The sequence below is a fragment of the Loxodonta africana genome, chromosome 8 (assembly GCF_030014295.1).
Source record: "Loxodonta africana isolate mLoxAfr1 chromosome 8, mLoxAfr1.hap2, whole genome shotgun sequence".
In the NCBI taxonomy this organism is placed as follows: Eukaryota; Metazoa; Chordata; class Mammalia; order Proboscidea; family Elephantidae; genus Loxodonta; species Loxodonta africana.
The window spans coordinates 97,606,847-97,628,352 of NC_087349.1; the positions used below are offsets into that span (position 1 = coordinate 97,606,847).

General features: G+C 36.9%; 1 protein-coding gene across 2 annotated transcripts in view; it reads left to right on the forward strand.

Moving 5' to 3' along the window:
- The window catches only part of ANLN (anillin, actin binding protein), a 71,004-nt gene that overhangs the window by 36,798 nt on the left and 12,700 nt on the right, over nucleotides 1-21,506 (forward strand). Inside the window, exons 8-21 of one of the 2 annotated variants that reach the window (XM_064290141.1) lie at nucleotides 526-652; nucleotides 4,494-4,604; nucleotides 5,318-5,556; nucleotides 6,264-6,409; nucleotides 6,669-6,816; nucleotides 7,848-7,983; nucleotides 8,557-8,739; nucleotides 10,023-10,149; nucleotides 10,689-10,737; nucleotides 10,831-10,887; nucleotides 11,507-11,545; nucleotides 11,767-11,788; nucleotides 13,404-13,516; nucleotides 14,520-14,573. In XM_064290141.1, the coding sequence (XP_064146211.1) occupies nucleotides 526-652; nucleotides 4,494-4,604; nucleotides 5,318-5,556; nucleotides 6,264-6,409; nucleotides 6,669-6,816; nucleotides 7,848-7,983; nucleotides 8,557-8,739; nucleotides 10,023-10,149; nucleotides 10,689-10,737; nucleotides 10,831-10,887; nucleotides 11,507-11,545; nucleotides 11,767-11,788; nucleotides 13,404-13,516; nucleotides 14,520-14,573 (1,551 nt within the window). The remainder of the gene's footprint in view (nucleotides 1-525; nucleotides 653-4,493; nucleotides 4,605-5,317; nucleotides 5,557-6,263; nucleotides 6,410-6,668; nucleotides 6,817-7,847; nucleotides 7,984-8,556; nucleotides 8,740-10,022; nucleotides 10,150-10,688; nucleotides 10,738-10,830; nucleotides 10,888-11,506; nucleotides 11,546-11,766; nucleotides 11,789-13,403; nucleotides 13,517-14,519; nucleotides 14,574-21,506) is intronic. The other variant, XM_064290142.1, reaches the window with a different exon arrangement.

The window sequence follows — 21,506 nt, forward strand, 5'->3', positions numbered from 1 at the left end:
TTTCCTTCTCTCCTTTTTCCTTACCCTCTATTCTATTTTTGTCCTCCTTTGTTTTCTCTAGATTTTACCCACCAAGTAACTGATAGTTAAATGGAATCCTGAAGTAGGAACTACCACCAGATTTTATAGGCGGGGGTTGAGCTAAGTGACACAGGAGGAATTGCTTTTCACTTGTGTGATTTTTACTTTAATTGGTTTATCTGTAACTGAACTCTAATGAGAATTTTTATGCTCTTTTGCCTCTTAGTCTCTAAAAATGATTTTACATACTGGGTCACTATAAATCGGAAGTGACTTGACAGCAGTGGCTTTGGTTTTTTTGGTTTTGGGAATTACTTAGAATATGAACTAACACGGAGGGCCTGTTGTATTCTTACCATGGCTGGGCCCTTTCACCCGTTTATTATCTCTTTTGATCTGAGGATGCTTATACAGAATAATGACTCTTGTTTGTTTCATTAATAAATATAATAAGATAAAAATTTTGAGAAATAAAATTTATCTCTTTTCATTTACTTTTTGCAGAAAATTCACTGTCAGAACACTCCCCTCAAAAAATCTCAAGTTGTTTCAGATACTCAGTCACTACCAGCGGCGGAAAAGGTGATAGAAAATCAGACACCACCAGCAACCTCCAGCACAGAACCTGCAGGTCTGTTACTACTTCATTGAGAATGTGGTTTTCAGTCTGCCGTAGTTCTCTGAGATTGGAAAGCAGAAGTGCTGCTCTGATGTAAAAGGGCAGATTAATTTCTTCCTTCTGTTCACACGATATGATTCTTCCTTAGTTCTCTTTCTCGAGTGAGAACTCATACACTCTGCATGAGAGTACAGAGTACGACATCTTTTTGTGGAGAATATTCAGTAATGTTTATTGAATTATAAAATGTGCAAGTGCTTAATTTCTGCAAGTGTTTCTACAAGATGAATTCTTAGAACTAACGTGCAAGGATATACGTACAAAGAGATTCACTGTAGCACTGTTTGCGTAGTAGTAAGATTAAAATGGAAACCCTGGTGGCATAGTGGTTAAGAGTTTGGCTCCTAACCAACAGGTTGGGAGTTTGAATCCACCAGGCGCTCCTTGGAAACACTATGGGGCAGTTCTGCTCTGTCCTTTAGGGTCGTTATGAGTCCGCCTAAATGCCCATCTGTAGAAGACTGCTTAAATAAATGGTAAATTCATATCATCAAATGTTATGTAGCTGCTTAAAAGCATGAGGTAGCTTTGTATGTAATGACATATCATTGTCACTTTTTCGAAAGTGAAAAACAAGTTGTAGAACATCATGTATAATATCACCTTCTGATAAATCAAATGCACATATGCATACATATTGGGAAAACTGGAAGAACAAACAGCAACCTGGTAATACTGGTGTCCTCTTCTCTCTCTCGGTAGAGAGGAAGACAGAGACGTGACAGTTTAGAGAGGATAGGTTTTGGGGGATTCTCTATATATTTCTAGATTTGAATTTTTAAAACAAATACAAGCATACCTTGGAGATATTGCAGGATCAGTTCTAGATCACTGTAATATACCAAATCACACGAATTTTTTGGTACATATAAAAGTTATGTTTACACTACACTGTAGTCTATTAGGAAACCCTGGTGTAGTGGTTAAGGGCTACAGTTGCTAACCAGAAGGTTGGCAGTTTGAATCTACCAGGTGCTCTTTGGAAACTCTATGGGACAGTTCTACTGTCCTATAGGGTCGCTGTGAGTCAGAATTGACTCGACAGCAACGGGTTTGGGATTTTTTGGTAGTCTATTAAGTGTAAAAAAAATTAAAAAAAAAAAAAAATTTTTTTATTAAGTGTGCAGTAGCATTATTTCTATAAAACAGTGTATATATACCTTAATTAAAAAATACTTTATTGTTAAAAAATGCTAATTGTCATCTGAACCTTCAGCGAGTTGTAATCTTTTTGTTGGTGAAGGGTCTTGCCTCAATGTTGATGGCTGTTGAATGATCAGGGTGATGGTTGCTGAAGGTTGGGGTGGCTGCGGCAATTTCTTAAAATAAGACAACAATAAAGTTTGCCAGATCGATTGACTCTTCCTTTCATGAAAGATTTCCCTGTAGCTTGCGATGCTGTGTGATAGCATTTTACCCACAGAAGTTCTTTCAAAATTAGAGTCAGTCCACGCAAACCCTGCCTCTGTTTTATCAACTGAGTTTATGTAACATCCTAAACCCTTTGTTGTGATTCCAGCAATGCTCACAGTATCTTCATCAGAAGTAGATCCCATCTCTACAAACCACTTTCTTAGCTCATCCATAAGAAGCAGGTGCTCCCGTCAAAGTTTTCTCAGGAGATTGCAGCATTTCAGTCACATCTTTAGGCTCCACTTCTAATTCTAGTTCTCTTGCCATTTCCACTACATCTGCAGTTACTTCCTTCACTGAAATCTTGAAACTCAAAAGTCATCTATCAGGGCTGGAATCAACTTCTTCCAGACTCCTGTTAATGGTGATGTTTTGACCTCCTCCCATGAATCATGAATGTTCTTAGTGGCTTCTAGAATGGTGAATCCTTTCTAGAAGGTTTTCAATTTACTTTGCCCAGATCCGTTAGAGGAATCACTATGGCATCTATAGCTTTATGAAATATATTTCTTAAATAATAAGACTTGAAAGCTGTAATTATTCCTTGATCCATGGGTTATAGAATGGATGTTGTGTTAGCAGGCATGAAAACCATTAATCTCCTTGTAGATCTTCATCAGAGCTCTTGGGTGACCAGGTGCACTGTCGATGAGCAGTAATATTTTGGAAGGAATCCTTTTTTCTGAGCAGTAGGTCTCAGCAGTGGGCTTAAATTGTTCAGTAAACCATGTTGTAAACAGATGTGCTGTCATCCAGGCTTTGTTGTTCTATTTATAGGGCACAGGCAGAGTAGATTTAGCATAACTCTTAAGGGCCCCAGTATTTTTGGAATGGTAAATGAGCATTGGCTTCAACTTAAAGTCACCAGCTGCATTAGCCCCTAACGAGAGAGTCAGCCTGTCCTTTGAAGCTTTGAAACCAGGCGTTGACTGCTCCTCTCTAGCTATGAAAGTCCTAGATGGCGTCTTGTTCCAGTCTAAGGCTGTTTCATCTACACTGAAAACCTGCTGTTTAGTGTGGCTGCCTGCATCCGTTATCTCAGCTAGATCTCCTGGGTAACTCCTTGCAGCTTCTGCACTTGCTGCCTCACCTGGCACTTTCGTGTTTTGGAGACAGCTTCTTTCCTTCATCCTCATGAACCAACCTCTGACGGCTTCAGACTTTTCTTCCGCAGCTTCCTCACCTCTGTCAGCCTTCACAGAATTGAAGAGAGTTAGCGCCTTGCTCTGGATTAGGCTTTGGCTTAAGGGAATGCTGTGGCTGGTTTGATCTTCTATCCAGACCACTGAAATTTTCTCCATATCAGAAATAAGGCTGTTTTGCTTTCTTATTATTCATGTGTTCACTGGAGTATCACTTTTAATTTCCTTTAATAACTTTTCTTTTGCATTTACAGCTTGGCTAACTGGCACAAGAAGCCTAGCTTTTGGCCTATCTCGGCTTTTGACATGCCTTCCTCACTGAGCTTAATCATTTCTAACTTTCGATTTAAAGTGAGAGACATGCACAAAGATTAGACTGGACTATAAAACATAAAATAATACTTGTGAAGAGTGTGCTTACTCAAGACTAAATGGGCAGCTTTTGTCCAGAGGCAGGATGAGAAGGCAGAAAGGGATAGGAGCTGGTTGAATGGACACGGGAAACGTGGGGTTGAACGGGGAAGTGTGCTGTCACATTATAGGGAATGCAACTAGGGTCACATAACAATATGTGTATACATTTTTTATGAGAAATTAACTCGAGCTGTAAACTTCTACCTAAAGCACAATAAAAAAAAAAATAATAATAAAGTGAGAGAAGTGCAAGTCTTCCTTTCAATTGAACACTTAAGAGGCCATTGCAGGGCTATTAATTGGCCTAATTTCAGTATTGTCGTGTCTCAGGGAATAGGGAGGCCTGAGGAGAGGGAGAGAGATGGGGGAACGGGTGGTAGTTGGAGCAGTCAGAACACACACACAACATTTATCAGTTAAGTTTGCTGTCTTACATGAGTGCAGTTTGCAGCACCCCAAAACAATTACGATAGTGGCATCAAAGATCACTGATCACAAATCACCATAACAGATGTAATAATAATGACAAAGTTTGAAGTATTGTGAGAATTACCAAAATATGACACAGAGACACGAACGGAACACATGCTGTTGGAAAAATGGTGCCAAACTTGCTTGACCTGGGGTTGCCACAAACCTTTAATTTGTAAAAAAAAAAAAAATGTAGTATCTGTGAAGTGCAATAAAGCAAAGCATAATAAAAGGAAATATGTGTGTATATAGTTTTATAATCAGAAAAAAGATACATAAGATTTCTCAGCTAAAAAATTCTAGGTACTTATATACATATATTGATATGGTCTTTCTTAAAAAAATCTTTTTAGGTTCCACTGAATGTGAAATGACGAAGTCTAGCCCTTTGAAAATAACACTGTTTTTAGAAGAGGAAAAGTCCTTAAAAGTACCATCAGACCCAAAGATTGAGAAGCAGACTGGTTGGTTTTTATTCTTTATTATTAACTCTGGCCACACTAAGACATAACATATTACTAGAAGCACATATTCAAATATACAGTATTCCTATATTTCAAGATGTCTTTGTATAATATTCTCTCTTTCTCTTTTTTAAACTAGGAAATAGCCTAGCTTCCACAGAGACGCGGTACTGTTAGCAGTTATCTTTAGGTCACAGACCCCTGTGAGAACCTGATTAAGGCTATCACTCACTTTCACAGGAAAGGCCCTCTGCTGCCCTCCCACACCGAGCATGTACTGTTAGAGGGATTCCGGCCCCCGAGGCCTGTCTGTGGATCCTTGATTAACAACTCCTGCCAGAAGTATTGGGTGTGCCATGTGAAAGGGCAGTTCCCCCAAATAGAAGGATTTATTTTAAAGAACATTTTGTTGGAAGTCTGAAGCTTTGGCTGTGATCGTGCAGTTTGAGTTCTGAGTTAATATTCTTTCTTAAACCCAAAGCATCAAATCAGCTTTTTATAGACCCAAACTTTATTACATAGAAAATATGGAACTTTGAAAATTATTTTGATTTTGTGTATCAGTAATATTATTTTTTGTTTAGGAGGTGCTTTTTCTTAGGGCTTTTCCCCCCATTTGTTTAGTGAGCATATGAATGTTAGGTCTTGTTTGCTATCCATTTTAATTCTTTAAGATCCGAATCATAGTATCCACTTACTGCAATATTTTTCAGAAGTGGTACGTGAAATTGAGATGAGTGTGGATGATGATGATGATATCAATAGTTCAAAAGTTATTAATGACATCTTCAGTGATGTCTTAGAAGAAGGTGAGCTGAATGTGGAAAAGAGTCAAAAGCGGACGGATCAAGTAGGAGCAGAGAGCAGTGAGGACCAGGAAGATGCACTGAACATCTCTTCCATGTCTCTACTTACTCCATTAGCACAGACAGTTGGGGTGCTAAGCCCAGAGGTAAGACAAGACTGAAGGTAAACAAGGCCCATGATATAAGGAAACTAATCATTATTGGAACCCCTACATTATTTTTGATTGGTAAATGGGGATTTGGCATTCTGTAGTCAGGGGGTGGTTTTAGACTTGACGTTATTTCTCTGTTTAAAACTCTTCAGTGGTTTCTTGTTGTCCCTGGATAAAATCCAGACTCTCTTAACATGGCCTGAAGGGCTAGACATGTGAGCTGAAATCCTGGCTCTGTCATTTATTGGCTGTTCATTAAGCAGATTATTTAACCTCTCTATACCACAGTTCTCTCATCAATTAAATAACGTTAATAATAGTACCTACACCAGGGGTTGCTGTGAATATTAAATCAGATTAGGATATTTGTATTTATCACCAGATACGTAAGTAACATTTACTGAGAGCTAACTACTGTTGTTAGCTATCACCCTAAATTGATTAATTACAGATCTGCTTAGAAACTGATTCAAGTAGGAATGTCATTTTTAAAAAGAGTTATACATGTAGGTTTCAGCTGTCTTGATACTTTTATTTATTTATTTACTTTTTAGGGAGTTATGTTAGTTTTCTTGGGTTTTATGATGAATCTGTCCATGTGTTGGATGTTTATTTCCTAACAATAATGGAGGATTATTCATTTAGCTTAGAATCTGTTATTACCTGTAACATGTACTAATACCTGATGTATTTCCCTGCAGAGTTTAGTTTCCTCACCTGGATTAGAATTAAAAGGCACCAGCGTAAGTGATGAAAGTCCAAAGCCGGGAAAATTCCAAAGAACCCGTGTCCCTCGGGCTGAGTCTCGTGATAGCATTGATTCTGAAGATCGTGACCTCCTTTATAGGTAAGGGCATCTGTGGAAGGCATTTGCCCTTTAAGGGCTGTGGCTTAGATTCTTGACACAACAAGATGTGTTACAATTTATTATTGTGATGCCATGAATAACTCATCTGTATAAAAGCTTGGAATAATTTTTGTCAGCCTCTCTCATCAACTCACCAAATGGCATTTTCCATTGTGGTGAAGTTCTGTTGATATGTTCAATAAAGGGTAGTGTTCAATGTGTTGCTGGCTTTCTAATTGAGTGTAACTTTTTCCTGAAGCATTGATGCATATAGATCTCAAAGATTCAAAGAAACAGACCGTCCTTCAATAAAGCAGGTGATTGTTCGGAAGGAAGATGTTACATCAAAATTGGATGAAAGAAAGAATGCCTTTTCCGGTCACGTTAATATCAAACAGAAAATGCAGGTACGCTCTTCTGTGGAAAAGGGATTCGGATTGTTTGCTGCAGTAGACTGTGAGCTCTGAGGACAAGGGCCAGCATTATTCATCACTGTACCCGGAGTGCCTCAAACGTGTCTGACGTGTAGGAGCTCAGGAAATCACTCGAATTCAGTTTAATTTCAAAAAGATCCTCTTTACTGGAGAATTGGAAGATTGTTTGGTGTTGGTAAAATATTTAGTTGTAAACATGTTTGTCATAAATATCTTTAAAGTATAACTATTAATTGAGTGATAGTGAGGTCTGAAATTTCTTTTGCTCTTTGTTGTCGAATCAACGGTCCAGTCGATGCTGACTCACGGTGACCCTGTGTGTGCAGAGTAGAACTGTTCCATAGGGTTTTCAAGGCTGTGACCTTTTGGAAGCAGATTGTCAGGCCTATCTTTCGAAGTGCCTCTGGGTGGGTTTGAACTGCCGATTTTGCTCTCAGACGTTCTTTTACGATAAGCATTAAAGCATTTTTAAAAATACAGTATACATGTAACTTAAATAAAATGAATCAGATGATTTCTAAATCTCTAGTCTGTTGGCTCTATATAGCCCCAGTTAAAATTTTAATAAGTATGAATTAGAAAGCTTTTCATGAAGAACAATGTTTATAGTTTAATTATTGTCTTTATAGGATGTTAAATGTTTTTGGTGCATAAAAACCCACTGCCGTCGAGTTGATTCCAACTCATAGCAACCTCATAGGACTGAGTAGAACTGCCCCATAAGGTTTCCAAGTCTTTATAGAAGCAGACTGTGAAATCTTTCTCCCGTGGAGCAACTGGTGGGTTCAAACTGCTAACTTTTTGATTAGCAGCCAAGTGCTTAAACCGCTGTGCTACCAGGGCTCCTTTTGGTGCATAGTCAATGAAATTAACTTGAACAATGAAACTAACATGTTAGCTTTACTCTCTAGGAACTTTGAAAATTACCCAGTCAGATTAGTTAAAATTAAAGTGGAAATGATGATTAAAAACATATTTTTCCCCTTTCTCATTGGTTTCACTAGGACCTCAGTAACGAAATAAATTTGCAACAGACTGTGATTTATCAAGCTAGCCAGGCTCTTAACTGCTGTGTTGATGGAGAGCATGGAAAAGGGTCTCTAGAAGAAGCTGAGGCAGAAAGACTTCTTCTAATTGCAAGTATGTGCAGTGCACCTGAGGCAATCCCAACAAATTTTCAAGCCAGAGGAGACTCTCCTTTTATCTAGTGTATTCAGAAATCTCTAATTTCAGAGGAAGGAGTTTTTCTGATAAATCTGTCTTTTGTTTCTTATAATTACGGGTTTGTGAAAACTGTTTATGTGAAATACAATGTAGTTTGCGTGAAAGGTGAAAGAAGCTGGAGTGCATTTGAAAAAATTATAGTTGTGAAGAGTATCTTAAAAAATATATGAGCAAGTGTGTATGAGCTAAAAAAAGCTTATGTGATTTTGTTGTATGTGTACGTATGGTGGTAATGGTGGGGAGAGGGGTGTTGGATAGAGAGATTAGACCACATAAGAAAATAGACCAAAAGTTGAAATACTACATTATAAGAACTTGGTAAACAGGTAAACTACCAGGTTTTACCTAACTACCTGTTTGTATAAAGTCTTACTGTTTTGGCTTTAGTCTTCTGTACACTTGTCACATCAGTGCAGTTTCTTGAGATGGCTCTCATTTACAAAGAATTGTGGTAAAATTTGACATATTGACTTGCATATTTTTACAAAGCTGAGAAGAGAACACTTTTGATTGATGAATTGAATAAATTGAAGAGTGAAGGACCTCAGAGAAGGAATAAGACTGGTCCCATATCCCAAAGTGAATTCGTCCCATCCAAAGGATCAGTTACTTTGTCAGAGATCCGCTTGCCTCTAAAAGCAGATTTTGTCTGCAGTACAGCCCAGAAACCAGGTACGATGATTGGTAACTTGCATCACTTCTAGATCGTATGTTTCATTCTGGACCTCACTAGCTTGGCATTGTGAAAGATGGGGGCATGTAGAGCACGCATAAAGATGCAAAACTTGAATCTTGGGCCTTCAGTTCCTTGTATGAAAATATATGCACAAAAATAGCGAAGGGAAAGTTGCATATTTAGGGTTACTGATCCACACGATAATGCCCACAGCACTGAGAGTAAGGCTAGCTAGAAATCATTTGAAATATACAGTATTTTCCTGAGATCACTTATCGTAACAGCAGATCACCTGGCTTTCATTCAATAATTTTATTGTAGAAAATACTGGAGCATCTAAAAGAACTTTATTTTTTACTTTACTCCAGTTAGACTTTATCTCATTATAGAAATTTGTTCTATAAGTTTTGAATTATTACTTGTAGGGGCAAGGATTTGTATTCTTTTTGTCCCTGAAGATTGAATAACCACAGTGAACTTTTCTGAACTATGTATTCTATTAAAAATCATGTATAAACAAAGTAGGTAAAGAGAAATATGGCACCAGGTTCTGGAAAAGGGGCAGGGTAATTATAGCAAGCTTAATAAAATTTAAATTTTATGAAATATCAGATAAGGTTTTTTTTCTTTAAGGTCCTTTTTTAAATTTTTCTTTGTGTGGAAAGTCTCTAAGTCAAGGGAAGGCTGTACATTCAGTGTCTGAGGTACAGGGAAAGTAAAGAAGAGAGGTCTTTAGAAGTTTTAGCATTATTGTAGAAATTAGATACCTTAAGTTCTACGTTCTAGGTTGTCTGATTCGGCTAGGGTGGGGGAGGCAGGCAGAAATCTACTGGTAGTTGAATATGGACCTTGATACATCTGGTTATTTAATAACATAGTGAAGAAATAGTTCATGTTTTTGTTGGAATTTATCTCTAAGTAACTTTCACAGAGCTATAGTGTTTTAATCTCAATTTTGAAATGTCAAGCCATAATTTATCCTTTTGAGGCATATACTATTAGCTAAAGTATTGGGGTCAGTAGGTAAAAGACAAGGGTGGCAAAAACTGAGGGCCATCGAGTGAAGTAATCTGAGATAGTAGAATTTAAATTATTATGACTCACATGGCTGTGTGCTATGTCTTAGCTTTTTGTTTCTGGAAAGTTGATTCTAGTAATTTTTTGTAAATTATATATTATCAGGTACAGTAGTACTTTATACCTTTGGTCATCCAGAATGCCGATTAGCTAAATCTGATTTTTCTTGTGTGCTAATTATATAATGTGATTACTTTTGCAGATGCAGCAAATTATTATTACTTAATTATACTAAAAGCAGGAGCCGAAAATATGGTGGCCACACCATTAGCAAGTACTTCAAACTCCCTTAATGGAGATGCTCTGGCATTCACTACTGTGTTTACTCTGTAAGTAAATAGGGCTTCTCATGATTCAAACCACATTTTTTAAAAAAGAGTTGGTAAGCAATGCAGGGGCGTTTATAATCTTTGAAATGCATATGTTTGTCCTTTTTATGTGGACAAATAGCCCACTTTTCTGTATACATGTACGTATATTTAAAATTTTAACTGTGAATTTTTTCATATATGGTTTAAACCTCATTAATGTACTTTTTATTCAGTCTTAGAAAACTACTTATATTTAGTGTCACAGGCTTATTTTTCAAGCTATAGAGTAAAAAATCCAGTTTGAAAGTAAATGACTAGTTTTGTTATTGAGGATCTTGAATTGTAAAATACTGAGAAAAGGATTTCTGACTTATAGAAAAAAATAGACTATTCTTACAAATTTTAGTATTTTTTAATGCCTTATAGCTATTGTCTTCATTTAAAAACACAGTGAATTCTTTTACCCTCAGAGTCTTGCAGTAGAATTCATGGTATTATTTTTAATGGCATAACTTGGGGTTTTTCTGACATTTTTATTCTGTGTTTTATTTTTCTAGGCAAGATGTGTCCAATGACTTTGAAATTAATATTGAAGTTTACAGCTTGGTAAGCAGTCATTGGTTCCTAAAATAACCAGTAGTCTATTATTTTCCAAGATTTTGAGATTTTAAACTACTCATGCTTTGGGTTTGTGCATAGGTACAAAAGAAAGATCCCTTAGGCCCTGATAAGAAGAAAAAAACATCCAAGTCCAAGGTGAGAATGAAAGAAACCCAGTAAAATATTATAATCAGAAAATAATAGATGTCGTTATATAAGTTTTAATTTATGTATAATTTTTAATGATTATAAAGTTTTTAGATCATTTTTACATCCCAGGTTTCTGATTCTTTCATTTAATACATAAGAGTGCTGAACATAAACGTATACTGGGTGGTCATGGTCCTGAGTAGAAGTTCTTGATATCCTCAGGCTAGATAATTGTATTTTCTGTGCACTGACTTTGACAGCTAGGTTTTCTAGGCTGACACTTTCCTCAAGGCTTTCCTATGCGCTCTCTCTAAGTCCTCTGGAGTACCTAAGAATGATGAGGTAATCATTGTGCAGGCGTCAGGAATAGAGCCTCCAGCTTGGCTTCCAGCCTTCCCAGTCTTTGCTCTTTTGTCTTCACTCTCAGTGTTCATTTATTAAAATGTTTTTCTTAGCTTTAACAAAAACAGGAATGAGCAGTATGGGTTAAGCCTTAATAAAGGACTTAAGTATATTATATTCATTTTTAAGATTTATTTTATATGTGGGAGTATCTCAAGGTTGACTTTGAGCTCTGAAATCATAATGTTTAATAGGAAATCTACTAAGCTATGTTTTCTTCTAGGCTATTACTCCAAAGCGACTCCTCACATCTATAACCACAGTAAGTAGAGCTTTAAAAAAAAAAAAAAAAAAGTTGAGCTTCCATGAGAAATCTTCAGCTTGTACATAACATTGTAAATTGGTTAACCATTTCTAAACTCTTAGCACTGTGGAAATCTTTAAAATATAGTAATGGGGCAGGAGTGGGGAGAGTTCCTGATATTAATGTAGGAAAAAATGTTTTCTAATAACACTTATATTCTTTTTTCACATCACTTTTAGAAAAGCAACCTTCAATCGTCAGGTGAGTTCATTTTGAACTATTTAAAACTCTAGAATAAGAAAAATAACTAAGCAATTGTATATTTATGTAGATAGACCCTCTTGATTTATGAGTGCTTGCCTTTGCCTTAGCCTTCCACCACTTGTCTGTCACTTTATCGTACTCTGGTGGCTTATGTGTTGCTATGATGCTGGAAACTATGACACTGATATTTCAGATACCAGCAGGGTCACCCATGGTGGACAGGTTTCAGTGGAGCTTCCAGACTAAGACAAACTAGGAAGAAGGATGTAGCGATCTATTTCTTAAAAAACTGGCCAGTGAAAACTTGATGAATAGCAGTGGAACATTATCTGATATAGTGCCGGAAGGTGAGCCCCTCAGATTGGAAGGCACTCAAAATATGATTGGGGAAGAGCTGCCTCCTCAAAGTAGAGTCAACCATAATGATGTGGATGGAATCAAGCTTTCAAGACGTTCATTTGCTGATGTGGCACGACTCGAAATGAGAAACAGCTGCAACACATCCATTAATAGTCAGAACATAAAAAAAAAAAAAAATTTTTTTTTTTTTAGAACATAGAATGTACAAAATATGAATCTAGGAAAATTGGAAGTTGTCAAAAAATGAAAATGGAACGCTTGAAGATAGATATCCAAGGCATTTGTGAGCTGAAATGGACTGGTATTGGCCATTTTGAATTGGACAATCATGTAGTTTATTATTCCAAGAATGACAAATTGAAGAGCAACAGCACAGCAGTCATTGCCAAAAAGAACGTTTTAAGATCTATTATGAAGTACAGCGCTGTCAGTGATAGGATAATATCCATACGCCTGTAAGGAAGATCAGTTAATATGACTATTATTCATATTTACACACCAATCACTAATGCTGAAAATGAAGAAATTAAAGATTTTTTTACCAACTCCTGCAGTCTGAAATTGACCAAGTATGCAATTGAGATGCATTAAAAATTACTGATGATTGAAATGCAAAAGTTGGAAACAAAGAAGAAGGATCGGTAGTTGGAAAATATAGCCTTGATGATAGAAACGACGCCAGAGATCGTATGATAGAATTTTGCATGATAGAATTTTTCAAGACCAACGACTTCTTCATTGCGAATACCTTTACTCAACAACATAAGCGGTGACTATACATGTGGGCCTTACGGGATGGAATGCAAAGGATCCAATTGACTGCATCTGTGGAAAGAGACAATGGCTTTTGGCCTCTTCTCCATAGCACAAGAGAGTAGATCAGCAGAACTGTTTAGAGAGTCTCTGCTATTAGTTATGTCATCCTCTACTAGCAATGAAGTCTTTTCCAAAACTCTTATGAGAAAATTGCTTTTTATGTCCACGTTTTTAGGTTCTGTATTCTTTAAAAACACATCCATCACAAAAGTTAGGAGTGCCTGTACCTCACTTAAGTTAAATACTTAACAGTTTTCTCTCATTAAAAATATGTTGATGTTTTCTTTGACTTTTGTCCCATATTTAAAGCCAGGAAAATGAGGCGATTTTCTATATGGCAATTTAATTTTTCTCTTTTGGGGCAGGAGAGAAGAACTGGTTATTTATATTTATGAAAGTTGCTCTGAACTACGTTTCATTTCTTTTTTCTTTACAGTTATGGCTAGTCCAGGTGGTCTCAATGCTGTACGCACCAGCAACTTTGCCCTTGTTGGGTCTCACAGGCTGTCATTATCTTCATTAGGAAACACTAAGTTTGCCCTGGACAAGGTAATCCAACTTTATTCATAAGGGTATGGTGTTATTTTATTTTTTTTTAGTTTTAGAAAAATAAAACCAATGGGAATGCCACAGTGCTTTCAAGTATTTGAATCTTTGACTGAAAGTGTGTATCCTTTGAATTGTACATTTTAACTAGGCATGATGTTGGAAGTGTTTCTCCCTTGTATCTTCATAATTAAATTTTGAAGGTACTGGGTGCTGGCTTACTTTCTAAGTGTTACTTCTGACTAAAGAAGTATTACTTCTTGGATTTAGATGTTAAGTTCACAGTTTTAAAACATAATTTCTTGCCCATTTGAATCGATATTGTGAATGAGCTATATATTATGGATTTAGTTTTGGCAAGATAGGGAAACCTAGCTTTAATCTTTTAGAAGAGTAGGTATGAATCGAAGGCAATTCCTTCCCATATTCCTCCCACCAAAATGAAAGCTTTAACATTCAGATGTGTGATGTATCACTCTTTAGTGCTTTTTCACCATAATGTGATGTAACTAAACTTTCAAATAGCTAACAAGACCATTTTAAGGAGTGACAGAACTAGAGGCAAACTTTATTCTCCTGGGTTGGCACCTGCTGTATAGTACGATCTTATTTTAAAACATCGTAGGAGATTTCTGTTGTCAGAATGTAAGGGGCACAGAAGTAAAGAAATTAAGAGGCTTGGTTTCTAGTTTTCACCCTATTAGGCATTTACTCTTTACCTTTGAGCAAAGTCACTTCATTTTTCTGGAGTCTTGTTTTCCCAGCGTAGAATATTAGATTAGATGAAGACGATCTAACTTTAAAATTCTATGAAACATTTTTCTTTTAGTTGACTGACAAAAGCAGACTGTACTTGAAGTTTCCATTACTGTAAATGCATAAACGTATTATAACATGATAATTTTTTTAAACCCATGTAGCTATTTAGTGATTCAGTTAGTTTAACAATAGAGTGATCTTGGGTCTTTTTTTTTTTTCTCTTTGTCTTTTATTTTGTTTGTTTTAGATAAATTGTGATGTAAAAGAGCGAGAGCTACTGGGCTATTTGTTCCAGGAAAAGGTTGCTATATTTTCTTTGCTTGATACTAATGAGCTTAAAAATAATCATTAATTTTTGGCCTACCTATACTTGTTTTACTAACCACTCTCATATGTTCTTGGTTATTTTAAATAACTAAGGACATTATTCTTTCTTTAGACTCTTGGAGATGGGCCTCTTTTTTCTCCCCTCTAATACTTCTTTAAAACTTTCTTTGAAAAGATTTCTACTTTTTCCATGCATGTCTGGTGTTTGGGTTTCTCTCCTATATTGTTCTTTCCCTGTTTGATTTTTTAAAGATTTTATAGTCATTTCTCTAAGTGCTTGGCTGCTAACTGAAAGGTTAGCAGTTCAAATCCACTAGCTGTTCTGAAGAAGGAAGATGTGGCGGTCCGATCCCATAAAGATTACAACCTTGGGAACCCTGTGGGACAGTTCTACTTTGTCCTATAGGATCGCTATGAGTCGGAATTGACTCCGACAGCAATGGGTTTGGTTTTTTTTTTTTTTTTTTTGAGAGTATCAAATTAGTAATTGTGTTTAAAACTAAATATTATTCAATGTTTTTGGCCCTCCTGTATGTTGAAAGGTGAGGAACCCTGGTGGCATCATGGTTAAGTGCTCGCCTGCTACCTGAAAGATTGGTGATTCGAACTCATGAGCTGTACTGCAGGAGAAAGATGCGGCAGTCGTCTTCCGTAAAGATTACGGCCTTGGAAACCCTATGGGGCAGTTTTCCTTTGTCTTATAGGGTCACTATGAGTCAAAACTGACTCGAGGACAATGGAATATATTGAAAGAGCAATTAGTGATATTTTAAATAAAAGCAGAATACTCTTATGGTCTGCAGGGGCTAGTAGGTGTGTTGCTATATAGATGATGCTTTATTTATTACCTTTGAAATTAAAATACGTTTGACACTAGAGCCGTACTGAATATTATCTTACATATTTTAGAAGACTTTTTTGTAGAACTTAAAAAATTTTTTTTCTGTTGTAAAATATATATAACAAAACATTTGCTATTTTAGCATTTTTTTATATGTTCTGTTTTGGAACTTTTAATATCCCTGCGAAGGTCAATTACAAACATTCTGAGGGTATGCAGAAACGCTAATTAACAAAATACAGGATGTTGTTTTTAAAGTTTTATTTTAATTTATTAAAATAAGATTTGCCATTTAGATAAACATAAAAACTTGGGTGAATTGTATTCCTTAGTGTTGTCACATAATTAATCCTACATATGTAAAAGATTTCATGAATCTCTAAAATGAAAGATTTCAATGACAGCCTTTTCACACCTCGACATGTGTTACTGCCAAATGTCCTTAACGCACGAAATAGTTGGGTAGTAGATTTTTTACTATTGCCGTAAATGGGAAATGTCGAATAACGAGGTAGTCGATAAATGAGGAGTAGGTGGACACCAGTTCATGTACCTTAAACAGTAAGAACCTTGCAACAGTATAATTCCATTTACCCACCCCATTATATATATTTCTTTTGTTGTGGTAAAATACATATAACATAAATTTGACATTTTAACTATTTTTAAGTGTATTATTCAGTGGCATTAGTTATATTCACAATGTTTGAACTTATAGATCAGTGGGCTAGATGTCCAAATTTAGGATATGGCTCTAGGGGGAGGTCCTGTTTTTGGTCTGTTTCAGCTTCTAGTAGCTGGCAATCTTTGGAGTTCCTGGGCTTGTAGATTTATCTACTTCCATCAGATGAAATCTGTCAGTCTCTTTCCCCTGTGTGTGCCTGCATCTGTGTCTAATTTGCTCTTTTTATAATTCCTAAGTGATTAGGGTTGGAACATACCTTTCATCCGTAGGAACTCATTAACATAACAATGAAAACCCTATTTCCAAACGGGATTACATCCACATGTACAGGGGTGCTAGGATTCCAACACATTTTGGGGCGGCACAATTCAATGTATAACATCGCCCCAAACAGAAATTCAGTATCCACAAAGCAGTAGCTCTCCATCCCCGGTGGTCCCCCCACCCCTGCCCTCCTCTCTCCACCCCTGGTAATCCTGTAAATGGGATCATACAATATTTGTCCTTTTGTTTCTGACTTATTTCACTCAGCAGAATGTTTTCGGGGTTCATCCATGGTGGAGCATTTATCAGAACTTCATTTCTCTTTATGACTGAATAATATTCCATTGCATGTATATACCACATTTTGTTTATCCATTCTTCTGCTGATGCTTTGTGGATTGTTTCCACTTTTAGCTCATTGTGAATGGTGCTGCAGTGAACGTTGGTGGACAAGAATCTATTTGAGTCTCAGCTGTCAGTTCTTTTGGCTATATACCCAGGATTGGAATCGTTGGAAGGAGCCCTGGTGGTGCAGTGGTTAAAGCGCTCAGCCGCTAACCAAAAGGGAGAAAGATGTAGCAGTCTGCTTCCATAAAGATTTACAGCCTTGGAAACCCTATGGGACAGTATGGGACTTTGTCCTATAGGGTTGCTATGAGTTGGAATTGACCCTACGGCAGTGGTTTTAGAGTGGGTTGAAGTTGTGGGTAAATATATTATTTCATTAATGAGAATCAGCACAAAGCTGGTTCCTATGAAGCGGAGGTTAAACGTGTACCCGATTTCCAGCTTCTCCAAGCTGCCTTACCATTCCATCATCTCTGACTTCGACCACTCTGCCTCCCTTCAGCTTTCTTCTCTCTCTGTTGGGCTCAGTTATTTGCATCAACATCTCACAGAACTCGAAACTAATAACTGACCAATCCCCTTGTTGAACTAAAGTGACCAATCCCCTCCCCAACTGCCCCTGGCTCCATCTATTTGCATAATAACTGCCATTTTCTGCCAGTAGGGACCGGCTTCTTCCCTTGGTTAAAGCAAAACGTTTCTCCAAAGAACTAGCAACTGTAACAAGGCCAACCGTAACAGCTCCTCAGGGTTTAGGGGAAAAATCCCCCAAGCTGGTTTTTTGCTAATTTGTTTTTCCCATAGAACCCAGGCAAAACGCAGTATAAAGGGACTCATTTCACCGCACTGGGTTATATGGTATTTCTATGTTTTTTGAGTAACCACCAAACTTTTCCATAGCACCATTCATTCCCACCAGCAATGCACGAGGATTATGATTTCCCCACATCCTCATCAACACTTCTTATTTCCCCTGTTTGTGATAATGGCTGTCCTAGTGGGTATAAGTCGTATCTTACTGTGGTTTTGATTTGGATTTCCCAGATGACTAATGATCTACCACATTGTATTTTACTTCTTACCCTTGTTTTAAACTCCATAATTCACTGTTATTTTTTCTTTGATTTTTTAGAAGAATTATGTTTTATATTTACCACTTCTGGTATTCTTAATTCCTTCCTGCAGATTCAGGCTTTCATCTGGAATAATTCCCTTTTCAGGAAGAATTAATATTTCTTATAATAAAGGTCTGCTTCAGTGGATTCTCTAGCTTTCATTTGTCTGAAATGTCTTTATATTGCCTTCATTTCTGAAGGGTATTTTCAGTGGGTGTAGGCTGCTAGATTGGCAGTTTTTTTTTTTCCTTTTACCGCTTTAAAAATGTCATTGTTTTCTGGCTTCTACTTTTTCTGATGAGAAGTCAGCCATCATTTTTATCTTTTCTGCTTTTAAGATTTTATTTTTCTTTGTTAGTAGATTGACTCTGATATGCCTGGGTATGGTTTTCTTTGTATTTATTTTTTTGGTTTCATTGATCTTTTTAGATCTGTAGTTGATGTGTTCTATCAGTTTTTGTCAAATTCTCAGCCATTATCTCTTCAAATATTTCTTCTGCTGTGTTCTTTCTTCCTTCTGTGACTCTAGTTAAATGTATTTAAGCCGTTGGCTATTTTCCTACAGTTCTTTGACACTCATTTTTCTTTTTGTTCTTTGGTCTTCATTTTGGATCATTTCTGTTATCCCGTCTTCAGGTTCACCCATCTTTTCTTCTGATATTGCCCAGTCTGCTGTTAAGCCCCTTCTATGAATTTTTTAATTCAGATTTTTTTTTTAGTCCTAGACATATGTGTCTTTTTTTAGAGATTCCATTTCTTTGCTGAAGTTGTCCATATTTTTGCCCATGTTTTCTTCCAAATTGTTTAACATATTTATGAATGACTTTGTCTGCTAATGATATCTATGGATTTGCTAATTGACTGATTTTTTTCCTTTCACTTAAAGGTCACATTCTGGTAATTCTTTTTATTGTTGGCCAGATATTACATATAAAAGACTAGTCGAGACTGAAGTAGGTAATAACTTGCTCTTTTGCCTTCAAATAGCTTGGATTGGGACTGATCTCTTTACTATAATCAGAAGTTAAGCTGAAATAGACCGGGGTTCTCCCTTTAGATGGTTTTGTATCAACTCTGGTTTTGAATGTATTAAAAGTGAGGCCAGACCCTACCTTTCATGAGGACGTTGAGATTTTAACACTGTAAGGCTTTAAGTTTTCTCTCTACTTTCTAGACTGCTTTTGACTTCTGGCACTACAACTTACTCAGCAACTGTTCCTGAGGGCAGAATTGGCAGATAGATGCTCACTTACCTCAACAGCCCGTTAAAGCTCCACCATTAAAGGTTTAGTCAGTTTCCCCTTGTCCCTTGTCATTTGCTTATGGCCAGCTTGCTCCTCTGTCTGCCCATGCCCCCTGAGAAGAAAGTGGCCCCTGGTTTGGCTCATCGAGGAAGGGCACATTCCTTACTGGAATTTGGTCCACTTAATATTTTTGCTTGCACTGCTCTTTGATGATATTGAAAGAAAATAAGATTTTTTACTGTGTTTTCCTGTTGTTACGGTAGGAATGAGGTCCTTTGTGACCTTTCACATTCTAACCGTAAGTGGAATTCCTTTCCCTGTATCTTAACTTGCGCATTGGGATAAGCTTAGTGGAGAAAATTTAGGTGTACTTTTCTGTGTGTATGTTTCTTATAACTAAGGATGTCAGCCATGGTTGGGAGTGAAAAGTTATCACATCATGACAGTATTGGGATCTGCTCTGAAATCAAGCCATTCCAGACTTTCCTCATATTGAAATCAAAGAGTTCTTCCTAAGGTAGATAGATTGCAACATTGGCTTTCACTGCTAGGGTCTAGATTAGCATCTTTCTACCCTCTCTCTACTGCAGGCTTGTGTTGGGTGTGGGTCCTTAATATTGGAAATTCGCCTGGGAATAAAATGGCGCAAATATTCAATGAAAACTGTCATCATGAAATGCACATTATGCCCCAAATCAAAAACAAACCCTTTGCCATTGAGTTGATTCTGACTCATAACGACCCTAAAGGACAGAGTAGAACTGCCCCATAGGGTTTCCAAGGAGTGCCTGGTGATTCAAACTGCCTACCTTTTCGTTAGCCGCCAAGCTCTTGTCCACTTCACCACCAAGGCCCCATATACATTTTAAGACCAAATTTATTTTTGTTTTTATATAGCATGCTAGATAATTATTGCTCAGATAATGTTTTGTTGCCTCGTTTTTGTTATTAGGTGCCATTGAGTCAGTTCCGACTCATAGCGAACCTGTATACGACAGAATGAAACACTGCTGGGTCCTGCACCATCCTCACAATCATTTTTATGCTTAATCCCATTGCTGTAGCCACAGTGTCAGTCCATCTCATTGAGTCTTCCTCTTTTTCACTGACCTTCTGCTTTACCAAGTGTGATGTTCTTCTCCAGGGACTGATCCCTCCTACTAACATGTTCAAAGTATGTGAGATGTAGTCTCGCTAGCCTTACTTCTAAGAAGCATTCTGGTTTTACTTTTTCCAAGACAGATTTGTTCTTTCTTTTGGCAGTTCATGACATATTCAATATTCTTCACCAATACCGCAATTCAAAGGCGTCAATTCTCCTTCTGTCTCCCTTATTCATTGTCCAGCTTTCACATGCATAGAAGGCAATTGAAAACACCATGGCTTGGGTCAGGTGCACCTTAGTCTTCAAGGTGACATCTTTGCTTTTTAACACTTCAAATAAGTCTTTTGTAGTAGATTTGCCCAGTGCAATGTGTCTTTTGATTTCTTTACTGCTGCTTCCATGGGTGTTGGTTGCGGATCCAAGTAAAATGAAATCCTTGACAACTTCAAACATTTCTCCATTTATCGTGATGTTGCTTATTGGTCCAGTTGTGAGGATTCTTGTTTTCTTTATGTTGAGTTGTTATGCATACTGAAGGCTATGGTCTTTGATCTTTATCAGTAAGTACGTCAAGTCCTTTTCACTTTCAGTAAGGAAGGTTGTGTCATCTGCATAACTCCAGTTGTTAGTGAGTCTTCCTCCAATCCTGATGCCCCATTCTTGATATAGTCCAGCTTCTCAGATTTTTTCTCAGCATACAGATTGAATAAGTATGGTGAAAGGATAGAGCCCTGGCACACACCTTTGTTGTCTTAGGGTAAGATTATATGTATGTGTGTGCATGTATATATATAGACATAACCACTAAATGGACTCAGACATACCAACGATCATGAAGATGACACAGGACTGGGCAACATTTTGTTCTGTGATGTATAAGGTTGCCATGAATTGGAGCTGCCCTTGATGGCAACTAACAACATATATATATATATATATGTTGCTACGAATGCTTTCTCAAATATTTAGGCTCCTATCCTTTTTTTTTTTTTAATTGCAATAAAAATGTGCAGTGAGAACTGATCTGTAGAGACAGAAAGCAGATCCCTGGTTGCTTAGGAATGGAAGGAGAGAGGATTACAAAGGGGCAGGAGGAAACTTGGGGATGATGGAAGTGTTCATTATTATGATTGTGGTCATGGTTTTATAGGTTACACATATGTCAAAACTCATCAAACAGTATACTTTAAATATATGTGGTTTATTATACACTCAGTAAAATTGTAAAAAAATTATATTCAATGAAATTCTACCTCAAGTGTAGAATTCAGTGAATTTTTGACAAATGTATATACTTGTATAACC